This window comes from Mesocricetus auratus, unplaced genomic scaffold (genome assembly GCF_017639785.1).
Source record: "Mesocricetus auratus isolate SY011 unplaced genomic scaffold, BCM_Maur_2.0 Super-Scaffold_100018, whole genome shotgun sequence".
Classification (NCBI taxonomy): domain Eukaryota; kingdom Metazoa; phylum Chordata; class Mammalia; order Rodentia; family Cricetidae; genus Mesocricetus; species Mesocricetus auratus.
Genome location: NW_024429199.1, coordinates 16,626,841 through 16,639,182, shown reverse-complemented (window position 1 = coordinate 16,639,182; position 12,342 = coordinate 16,626,841). Strand labels below are relative to the sequence as shown.

Here is a 12,342-nt window from a genome sequence, read left to right as displayed (position 1 = left end):
GCTGGAGGAATAAGGAGGGAAGACCTCGAAAGGTTCTCAAGAAGCAGCAAAGGGATCGAAGAGTAAGAGCATCGATCTGACTAGTTCTGCTGAGCTTTCAAGGCCAAAGAGAAGCCTGAGAAAAAGCAGAGAAACAAAGAGCTAAGGAGTCCTGGGAGGACGGGAGAGAGACATACTGGTCTGGCCCAGAGCAGTATAAGCAGAGGTAGGGGGTGAGCTACTCAAGTCTAAGTATACTTTGAAAACACAGTTGGTGTTGCACACTGGAAATCTACGTGTACATCTCAGTGAGTATGCAGACACAGCAAGCAAAATGGATGGGAAAAATAAACACTCTGGTGGCTATCAGGTAGACTGAATCCAACACCATGTTTCATGAAGAGATGGCCAGGACAATGAGTGTACGCATAAAGGAAGTGCAAGCCAAGGCCTGAGTTCTAGGGTTTGCCAAAGGAGAAGAGGTTTGTGAAGGAGAGAGGGCAGGGGGAGGAGAAAAGACAGAGGAGAGAGGAGAAGAGAGTCTGGGATACTGAAACTCAAAGGAATGAAGTGATAATAGTCAACTATATAATACTGCAGACATGTCTGTCACATGTGGACTGGGTGTTAAGAGAGGGAGAAATAGAGGATAAGAAGGGAAGGGGTACTAATTCTCTCTTTTTTTCAAATCAAATAGATACCAAACATAATTTAAAAGATAGCATTATGTAATATTTAATTTCCTTAACCTTGTGAGTGAGACAAAAGGGACAAACAAATTCTGAAGAGTTCAGGTTTGGTCCTGGCCTTCAGAGATTCATCTGAGGGAAAAAGTGATACACCTCTATGATAGCCTAGAGTCAACAGAACAGAGGCACTGAGCTCTGAGTTTACCTGAGGTCACACATCTATGATACAGCTGTTTATTTCAAGTTATCAATTCCTTGGTTGCTGCAATCAAGTAGACTTAGCAGTGAGTACCTAAAACATGGGGTTAAGACAAATATGAATGTGTTTTTACTGTTTCTCCTACTAGAAAAGCTCATCAAAATTCCTATTTACATCTTACTATAAGATTTTGGATAGCAAGATATAAAATGGCAGTCCTTGATAAAATTAATGTTTTTGCCCAGCTCTCTTAAGAAAGGAAATCAGCAACTTTATAAACAAGTGAATTCAAAACACCATGACCCCAATTCCCCTCAACCCTTGAATTTCTACCAGTTGTTTGAAACAAATTGTGCATATCCTAGGACCTCCTGGAATTCTTCAGCAGTTAAAAAGGAACAAGGGACAAGAAGTATACTTCCCTCCTAGCCTGCCTTGTGAAGTAAGGGAAATTATCTTTCCCTGATGTCACTATGTAGAAATGAATCATTTTGGAAACTGAAATGTTGGGAAATATACACAGTGTTTTTCTCTCTCTCTCTCTCTCTCTCTCTCTCTCTCTCTCTCTCTCTCTCTCTCTCTCTCTCTCTCTCTCTCTCTCTCTCTCTCTCTCTCTCATTATTGCTGCTCTCGGTTCATTCATGTGTAGAATAAAAAATGGGGAAAAACCCCACAAACACCCAACATCCAGACTCTAAAATAGAGATATCTACAGAAGTCCTTCCCACTCCCCTCACCCCAAATTTTCCTTTTCTTTCAAATGATTTTAGATCCTTCTGACAGGATGCTCTTGTTAACAATCCACAGAAGAAATTTCTAGCTAGAAGAAGAAAACCCTATTTTGCAATTTTTCAGGGGTTGAAAAGGATGACACATTTTAAATCATGTCAGAGAAAATACAATTTTCCCTAGGATAGAAATAACTATGGGCAACTTTGGAGACAAGGTCTAACATACTCACAGATTTTCAGTATGGGGCATTTTCTGGTTACAGTAAAGTACGAGTTTGTCCCATACAAAAAAAAAAGCAATTTGTTGATGACTAAGGGTATTGTAGACTTGTGGTTTTATTCTGGGAATATCATGTCTTATATATCAAATACACATTTATACACCAAACACACTGAGAGATGCTCTTTAAAACATATCGTTACATGAGGACAGGATGCTTCGTTTTAGCCTGAGTTTTATTCAAATACATCAGTGTTTTGTTGCCTTTCCCAGTCAGTATATCAATAATAATTCTTAACTGAATGCATATATTTTAAGCAAGTTATGTCTTACTTCCATAGACACTCGACTGGAATGCGGCAGGGCAAGACATGTTTGAAAGTTTGCATTTTACAGTCATCTTCCATGTGTTCTTAGTCATGTCATAACTCAGGAAGCTTAACAAGTGGCTTCCAAGAATCACTGGGAGAATTCCAGAACAGCAGTAATGGTGACTATGTCTATACATTGAGAGCCAGCCAAGTGGGTGACTGAGGTAGACTAGTCTAAGGTGTTAAGTTGAACCATCTTAGACTAGTGGTTCAACCTTCCTAATGCTGCCACCCTTTCAAACAGTTCCTCATGTTGTGGTGACTCCCAACCACAACATCATTTTTGTTGCTGCTTCATAACTGTAGTTGTGCTGCTGTTAGGAATCATCTGATATTTAGGATGGTCTTAGGTGACCCCTGTGGAAAGGTCATTCAATCCCCAAAGGGCTGAGACCCACTGCTTTAGACCATGGTAACAAACCTTGCTAGTAGTTTAGTGGCACATCCTCTGTTTTTCTTTTCCTTTCTTGGCCCCCCCCCCAGTTTCATCAGGTACTCTCTTAAAGTAGGTGTTATGCTAATATGCACAGGAGAGAATTAAATGAATAAAACATTTTTCATCTAAACAGTTATGTATTATAATGTTTAGGTGACAAAACAAAATCTTGAAGGGGGATACTTTTTACAGTTAGTCCTTTTAGTCAGTGTTGGAAGAATAAAAGTCCCATTTTCCAGAAGTAAACACAAAGATCCCATCACTTTTAGTTTCTTTAAAAAGTGCTGAGAGTGAGGATGAGGGGATAGCTCAAGTATAGAGACCTAAATTTAGGTCCTTAGTGTCCAAGTGAACTGCCAACCATCTATAATCCCAGTGATAGCAGGGAGGGACCCCAGGGGCTTGGTGGATGGTCAGTCTAGCCTAAACAGTGAGCACCAAATTAATGAGAGAGCCTGGCTTTGAAAATACAGTGGATAGTAATAGAGAAAGACTTCTAGACCACACACACACACACACACAGAGAGAGAGAGAGAGAGAGAGAGAGAGAGAGAGAGAGAGAGAGAGAGAGAGAGAGAGAGAGAGAGAGAGAGAGAGAGATGACATCCAAAAATACTGTTATTAATAGATACGGGCAAACAAATGGAACATTTAAACTATTTAAACTGACTATTCCTAGAGCTGGTGAGAAAACTCTGTACTATTTCTGTGAAGCCAGGTTGGATGATTTAACACAATTCTTCCTCCTGTAAACAAACCCAGCTACCTGATTCTAACCACAATCAGAATATAATAATGTAGGTGCTGTAGTCAGATTGACTCAATAAGCTCCTAACCTCAGCCCCCAACCTGCCATATAAGGAAGAAAATTCTCAAAGGTCTCAGAGATGCCAAATCACCTTTAATTCCATGACCTCGACCTACCCACGTACAGAATGAACAGTGCAATTAACATCTGCCTTTCAAAAGCTGCTCTGAGTGTCAAATATAAAGTGAGTTTATTATTTGCAACTGGGTACACCAATTGCTATGCAAGCCAGCACAAGGGGTTGACACAGAGAGTAACTGAAACCTCAAGTATGGAGTCTAACTGAATTCAAATCCAGGCTCTGACAGTTTTTACATTTAAATTTTTAAATATTTTGAGAATTTCATACATGATGACTGTATCTAGCCCCATTCCAACTTCCTTCCATGTCTGCCCTTCATAATCAAATTTTTGATCTTCTCTAATTATATATATACATATATATATACATACATGTATATGTATGTATATATACATATATATATATATATATATTCTACTGAGCCCATTAGTGTTGCTTGTACATGTTTAAGTATCTGGGAGCTCATCTCTGGAGAAAACTTGTTCTCATTTTCCCAGCAGTCATTGATTTCCTGTGGCTCTTCATCTAGGAGGAAGGCCCTGTGAAATTTCCCCATCCACACTGGCATACTCCAACATTTCTAAGTTTCCTAAGATAAGCAATATTGGATTAACCATCCTATAATTCTGTATCCTTACCTAAGACAATGAAAACAGTATTACCTTCCTTTTAAGTTTGATGGAGTTTTTAACGTTTACAGTGTGTAACTGGGAATAGCAAGTCTAACGTTATTATCATTTTCAGTGTGAATTAGTTCTAATTAGCTTTCTGAAACTCCCATTGGGGTGGAAATAGCCATCTTCCAGCTCTATGAAGTGTCACTCATGGTGATGGATTCTTAACTCTGCTACCTGTCATTGTTGCACCCTTTGGTGTGTGGCTGAGTCCCCACTGAGAGACAATGGAGTAACCTGGGGAAGCATGTATTTCCAATTCAGCAGAACTGGAATTGGAGTTTGTCTTTCTCACTGCAGTTTTCCTGTCTGCAAAGGAGTTAAAAGTAAAGATCCCTACTGGATGGCATCACTACACATACTTCACTAAAACAATGCAAGTGCTGGGCTTCGCATGGGCGGAGACAGGCAACGACAAAAATGACCCAGTGCTGCCATGTTCAGGGAAGCATTTCAAGCACCTTGGATAAATTAACTGACACTACTTTAGGACCCAGAACATCAGAGCTATTATCTTCAGTCCACTCGGGAAGAAGTCAAGGCCCAGAGAAACCAGTACCTCAACAGAATCTGCTGAATTTTCAGGTAAGGATGACAGAACTAAAGTTGAGGCAGGTTTCCTTGATTCTGAGAACTTAACTACACATGCCCCAATGTCTACTGGAAGCAAGCACTTGTCAATTATTTGTTATTATGATAACGATCAATACACACTTGCTAGAATGTTTATTTATTTAATCGAATCAATATTTTTCTGAACTGTTTACTAGTTGTTATATAATGGTAAGTAGGAAGTCTTCCAAAATGGACACTCTGCTTGTGAGTTTTTTGAAAAATAAATTTACAGAATCCACCTACTCAGAATATTAAGAAGCTAAGTATGTATATGTTAGGGAGAGCAAATCAAGATGGGTTCCAGCTGACTACAGCATCTATATTATCATGCTCTGATTTGAGATCTGTTTGAACTGCAACAAGAATTTATAATATGACCAAATATCTGCATGAGATGGTTTAGCAGGTGAAGACACTTTCTACCAAGCCTGATGTACTGGCTGGTTGTGTCTGTCAACTTTACACGAGCTAGAGTCATCAGAGGAAGTGCCTCCTTGAGATCCAGCTGGAGGGCATTTTCTTATTTAGTGATCAATGGGGGAGAGCCCAACCCATGGTGAGTGGTGCCATCCTTGGGCTGCTGGATCTAGGTTCTATATAAAGGTGGGTTGAGCAAGCCATTGTAAGCAAGCCAGTAAGCAGCACCTCTCCATGGCCTCTGAATCACTTCCTGCCTCTGAGATCCAGCCCTGTTTGAGTTGTTGCTCTGACTTCTTCAGTGATGAACAGAACTACCGAATTATAAGCCAAATAAACCCTTCCCTCCCCACCTTGCTTTTTGGTCATGGTGTTTCATCACAGCAACAGAAACCCTAACTAAGACACCTGTTGAACTGAATCCATACAGCAGGAAGACCAGTTCCCACAGATTGTCTCCTGACCACCACAAGAACACTGTGGCATATGTGCACCCCTACACTAAATACATACATATATGTATTAATTTTTACAAAATTTTAGCAGGTAAAGTTCATTGTGCTAATCTTGTGATTATATTGTCTGAAATGAAATACAATTTTTGAATAAAATGTAAATTTTCTCCTAAAGTAATCTAATCATATAGGCATCTGTTGCTACTTGGCAGGGAAGAAAGAATATTATTTTGTAACACAATGGCTTACTTTTTATACAAGCAAGTCCTCACTTTTGGGGAGCTAGCTAGATGGCTAGTAGATAAAGAAAGGTGCTTGCCACTAAACCTGATGACCTGAGTTCAATCCCTGGGAACCCCATGGTCAAAGGACAGAACCAATTCCTGAAAATTGTTCTCTGACCACCCCACATATGTATGGCACGTGTGCTCATACCCATACAAAATAAATTAATGTTATAAAAGAGAGTTCACTTTCTGTAGAGTAAAAGCTACACAATTGAGTATATTTCACAGGCCATCATTCCTGGCTGATTTTCTGTTCCTACCTTTCTTTATTTCTTTTCTAATTTATATTGAGTTGTGTTTTATTTATATAATCCATCTAGTTCCTTTCTGGAACTAGGGTCTTGAGCAAAGTGTAATATAAGTCAATATGGCACTGTCATTTTAATAGGATTTGCAAACAGGTAGAAATAATCCAGCATTTATTAACTTCGTGTCATTTATGGGCTTTAGGAATTCTCTCAAGTAAAGTGTCTGAAAAGGGAGTTATTGCAGTAGGCTGAATAATGGACCTCAAATCCTACAATCTGGAGTGTTCAAATATTAATTTACATGAAAAAGCTATCATTATAGATGTGGTTAATTTGAGTCTCTTGAGTTGTGCAGTTTAACCAGATTTAGCCAGGCAGAGTTTTAACACAATCATGTGTTTTTACCAGAGGCAGGCAGAGACTCTCCATAGTCAGAATGGGAGAGGCTGTGTGACCTCGAAGCAGAGATGCAATACAACATTAAGATACAGTTGAAGGGACCAGGAACTTGCATTTAAAATGGCTGCTGCATGTTTCAGGAGGATGGTACATTCCTATCCAAATTCCCTTACTCCAGGTGTTTCTCAGTCATGGGGTTCTGCCCTAATACAGACATCAAAAACTGAAAATGCCATTCGATGAGAAGAATGTGAAGCCATTTCAACTATTAAACATCATAGCTCAACAAAAATTGCTCCCTGTAGAGTGTCAGCTATTCCCTTTGTCAAGTAGTTGACTAGAAATTGTAGTTGGCTGCCATGGTCTAGTATCAGAATACTGTGGGCCAGTTAGCACTTTTTGCTGTGACACAATGCTTTGAGAAAACAACTTGTAACTTGAAAAATATTATTTAGGTTCATGAGTTCAGCAACTTTACGGGGCAGAGTGTCATAGCATTTTGGACACCTGTGAAACACAGTTGCTTGCCTTGTTGCAAGCAGACAGCAGAGCAGGATTCCATTCAACAGAAAAGTCTCAGGCACCCACTTCATTATCTGGGTCCCACTTCCCACTAACACCCAGTCCTGCCAACAAATTATGAAGTCATCAACAGATTAACACATTGATTAGGCTCCAGTCTTCATGATGGAACCACCTCTCAATAATGGCAAATACCATAGAGAAATTAAGCCTTCACCACATGAGGTGACAGGGAGAGATAATTCATACACGTCTGCGATCGAAATTCAAACTTTGATACAGTCGTGAATGCCCATCTCGTTCACAGTTGTGTCACAGTTGTGACAGTGAAACACCTGTCAGAGACTACATATCAAATACATGAAGGCAAACTTCTCCATGGCCAGTGAAAAGCACTTAGGCAGTGCTTTTCCCACTGGGGGCTTCCCACTTCCCTCTGCTCAACAGCCCCTTCTCACAAAATCGCCCACGCATTATCCCCCTGCTCCCACCCTGCCAACCCTTTAGCATGTGTTCTCGTTTTGCAGGAAGTAATTTCCTCTTGCACAAAGCCAATGAACATGTTTTAGAGAATTTCACTCCCAGGAGACTTTCAAAGACCTGCGTATACATTTCTGAGCTATGTGGACAGCCCACATCTCCAGCACCTGTGTGCAGCAAGGGGCTCTAGTCACTGGTGGCCAATCTGATCTCATATTTGCTTTCCTCTAGATTTAGAGGCAGAAGGAGAAAAGGGGAAGAAAGATAAACCATCTCCAGTCCAGAAAATTCTAAGATCAACCACATGTAGAAGCTTACACCTTGGAAATCGCAGGGCTATTTTAGAATATAAGAGCAAACACTTATTTAGTGTTCCACTCAGTTCCATCCAGCCATGAGGGCAGAGGGGAGGGTATCGTAGGGCAGCTGAAGAGGCAGTTAAGACTCGGGTTTTAGCTTTCCTTTCCAAGTCCAGGGTTTGAGCGGGATGGGCACTCACAACACCCACTTTGTTACTTCTTGCCTATTTATCCATAAACAAGGAATCTAGTTTCTAGCTTACCTGCTCTGAAATGGGAATGGCAACTTTACCTACCTCCTCGGGTGCTATGTACACGGTGTGAGTCAATGCATATAAAACATTGAGAATAGAGACCGACAAAAGAAACAGCCTAAGCTATTTTGACTATTGACAAGTAGGCCTAAAGTCTATGCTCTCATCATACCACATGGCCCACTTTCCTGTCATTAATATGTGGTGATCTTACATTTTAATTTGTGAAGTAAATGTCAGGTTAATATTCATCTCACCCTCTACCACAAGTTGCATGAGGGAGAAATCAATTCTGGTTGTCATCTTCCCAATACTGTGTTTGGAAAAAGAAAGCACTGAGATATTTGCTCACAGATAATGCAAGCTATTAATATCAGTACATAGTCTACTGTTTCAGATGTCTTCAGAATTTGGGTTGATGCTTTTTAATTAATATAATTCTTTCCCTACCTTATGGGGTAGTAGGATTGCTTGGATAGCTTTCAAGCATACTCATATTTAGGCCCTAGGGACTCCAAAGTGACTGAAATGGGATCAGCCCAGTCCACTTAGTCCCATATTTATGGGTTCTTCAAACTTGGATGTGGTCAAATGCACATAAATAATAACTGAATAAACTATCTGAGCATGTACAGACCTTTTGCCACTGTCATTAATATACATGTATATTAATAATATATATAATAGTTATTTCCATGACATCTGGTTGGATCAGTTTTATAAAAGATCTGGAGACAATTGAAGTATACAGGAGATGTATAAAAGTCCTTATGCAGATATACAACGGATTTGAGAATCCAGGTTTTGGTGTGTGGTGTGTGTGTCTGTGTGTGTATGTTGCTCACAGAGACCAGAAGAGAGCATCTGATTCCCCTGAGCTGGAGTTACAGGCAGTTATGAGCCACCAATATGGGTGTAGATGTTGGACCAAACTTAGATCCTCTACAAGAGGCTCTTAACTCTGAACCATCTCTCCAGCACAGATTCTGGTGTCATTGGGAGGGCCATGGAGCTAAGTTTCCATCAATACTTAGAGATAAATGCATTTTAACCTGAAAGTCAGGTTGGAAAGCTCCAATATTGTCAGTGTCTTCTTCCGTTCAGACACAAAGGTGTCCACTAGGACCTCTGCTTTTGAATTTGACCAACAACTGAGACTCTCTGCTTGCTGAAGTCAGCAGGAACTGCCCGAAAGACCCATCTGTAAGCTTCTGTTAGGTGCAGATCTCCTCAAAGAACTCTGTTCTGTCAGTTTAGCCTCAACACCAGTTCACCTTCAGCTTTGGGGCAGCTCCCTCATCCTCCACAGAAGCCCTCCCACCCCATCTCATGACTGATCACATGGCCTGCCTCAAGGAAGAATCTTTTAGTCCAGAAGCAATTTGGCAGAAATCCTCTCACAGCTTCCTGATGCTTTCCCGAGTAATTCTGCACCCACTGACCCCACATTGCCCACTGGCCGTACATCCCACTTGCTCATGCTTTGGAGGGTTGAGCCCAAACTTTCCCATTACAAGACTCTTGCAGTGGACCTTACAATTCCACACGCGCACACACGCACACACACACTGGACTGGCTTCCTTCGCAGCTATTAAAGAATTTCTTCCACCTTCAGCTGTACCCTCCTTTCCTATTAAGATAATGGGGGTGGGAGGGGACTGGAAGCTGCAGCTTCCTGGCAGGATCTTGGCTGACAGTACCAATGAGGAGTATGGTTCCTGCTGTTCAGACTATTGTGATCCTGGCCGCAAACCGGTTCAATGACTCCAGACCTAAGCACTGCCAAAATCTGCTTTTGCCCCCTAGAACACAAGTGTATGAGGTCATGAAGCGCCTTACTTTTTTTTTTCTTTTCTTTTTCTTTCTTTTTGTTTTGTTTAGGCTTTGTTGCATTTAAAAGGCACCACAGAATTCCTTAGAGTGAAGAACGGTGGTCCTGATGGCGGTAATGCACCCCCATTCCTTCTGAGTGTTGCTTCCAAAGTGGACCCCGGGGCCTTTCTCCCTTCCTCTCCACATATGGCCACCTCTGATTCTTCACTCTTAGTCTCGAACGGTCCTATAGAGTTCTCTGGACTCCTTCAGCGGACACCAGGAGCGCAGAGCATGAGTCTGGCCCTTAATTCAGCCTGGCACCTGGTGCGACTGGGGGTGGGGGTGGGGGTAGGGATCTATCCATAACCGAGGAAAACCAGGATATGGTTATCAATCTGGAGGTCAGGAGCGTGCTTGTAAAGCTCTCTTGCTTTTGAAGGCCAATCCTCCTGCCTCAGCCCTTGCATAGTAGGGACACAGGGTCTCCACAGGGCCACCACCTTAGCGCGCGTCCGTGTCACCCCCCCCCCCGCCCGCACTTGTGAACAGATGAATGCGAGCCCACGGCGGGAGTCCCAAGGATCCCGCTCCCCGGGGGCAGGCGAGCGCAACGATCCGGAGCCTGCACAACAGGTCCTTTTGGCACCCTCCACGGTGAGGAAGTGGGGGGGGCGACAGACTGCGGGAAGGGGTCAGGCAGACAGGGACACAATCCCTGCAGGAGGGCCACTCCGTTTCCGAGTCTCAGGTCCCTTCCCTGGTCCCCAGACCCACCGCAATTTCCGAGTTAGGCTAGGGATGCAAGGCTGATCCCGAAGGGGCGCGTAGGCGCGGAGTTCCCGTGCTCGTAGGGTGTCCCTGCTGTCGGTCCAGGAGTAAAGTTAGCTAGTACAGGCAGAGAGTCTCTCTGTGCATCTCAGGACCAGACCTCGGGGGCGACGGACGAGCACCCACCTTGTGCCTGCGCCTCCATGGTGGCCGCCGTGGAGCTGAGAGCGGCGGAGGACACGCGGACGCCTCGTGGAGCAGATGGCAGCGGTGCCCGAGCTCGGAAGACAGCTGGCCCTGCCGCTCTCGGGCCCTCTCCAGGCGCGCGTGCGGCGAGCTCTGCGTGGAAGGGGTGGGGGACTGCGGGCAGCCACCACTGGCCGCTGCTGGTTACCTCCGCCCCTTCCAGTCCACCTGGTCCACCGAGCGAGCAAAAGCCACAGGTCGGGCGCCACCTGCCGGCCGCTCGGCGCACCCAGCGGGAGGCTTCCCTTCCTGCTCCTTCTAGAATGCCCTGACAACCAATTTGGCCCAGAGGCTGGCAAAAGCGTTGGCCAGAGGAAGGTAAGGATTTTAAGGGTACACTGCTGAACCATCGGTCCTGGTGGAGATAGTAGTGTTTGGTTGCTGGGACTCCCGGTACCATATTTTTCTCAACTGACCATTACATAACTTTGTTTTTTATGCCTGTTTAGAGAAACCTCGCTTGACGTTATCGGTTCACCTAACATTGTGAACACAGCAATATAGCTCGGACCAAAAGACAGTTTATTAAGGCTTTGTAATGTGTACCCTTCCTCTGTAAAGTTCAGCACACTCTGCGGCACTTAGGGACACTCGACAACATGCTAGTGTTGCGCATAGATCCAGCCTCATGCGGAAGTCAGAAAGAAAAGCAACAAATGAGAGTTGAAATCACAAGGTTGAGCAGCCCTATCTGGCCTCCTGATAGGGGCGACTATAATACTCTGAGACTTTTGCTTATGACTCCAAATGGCAAAAGAAGCGCTGGGATAACGGAGTTCGGAGTTATAAGCAAATCTGAGTGAGAAAGAACGTGGAAACACGGACCTAAGACATTGATGGGACATTTATTTGCCTTGTTGCCGAGAAAGAGTGTGACTTGGAGCTCACACCTCACCTCTACCAGTCTACCTACCCAGTCTACCCCAGTGTGTCTCAACACCTCACAAACTTACGTGAAATACAAGCTAGCATTTTCTTAAGCTTAGTCTTTTCTGTGAGAGAGAGTTCTTCTCTTTAATAAATTGATGAGGAAGTCTGGTGAGGTTGAAAGTGGTTATTTTATTAGATCCCATAATTCCCTCCAAAGAGCCTCAAGCAGATTTATAGCTCAGGAAAGATAGTGAATGAGCAATCAGTAAGTCATATTTTATCCACATCCAAGTCGCTCTCAAAGCTCCACCCCAATGAATAGGAATGGAATCATGCACTTTTCCTTAAAAAAAAAAAAGGCATACTGGCTTGTACACAAACATGTCAGTATTTGTTTTGTTTTTCCTCAGTTCTGTGTTGAAGATCTCACAGGTATGTAACCATTTTCATGACATTTACCCTAAGGACTTTTGGTGA

The 12,342-nt window shown here is 43.0% G+C and overlaps 1 protein-coding gene across 6 annotated transcripts in view; it reads right to left on the bottom strand.

Moving 5' to 3' along the window:
• Positions 1-11,357, bottom strand: part of Tpd52l1 (TPD52 like 1) — a 113,631-nt gene extending 102,274 nt beyond the window's left edge. For 5 of the 6 annotated variants that reach the window (XM_040728222.1, XM_040728228.1, XM_040728223.1 and 2 more), the window contains exon 1: positions 10,936-11,357. In XM_040728222.1, coding sequence (XP_040584156.1) covers positions 10,936-10,954 — 19 coding nt within the window. In that variant the 5' untranslated portion in view covers positions 10,955-11,357. Of the gene's footprint in view, positions 1-10,755; positions 10,902-10,935 lie in introns of those variants that run through there. The other variant, XM_040728226.1, reaches the window with a different exon arrangement.
• Between the last annotated feature and the right edge of the window lie 985 nt (positions 11,358-12,342).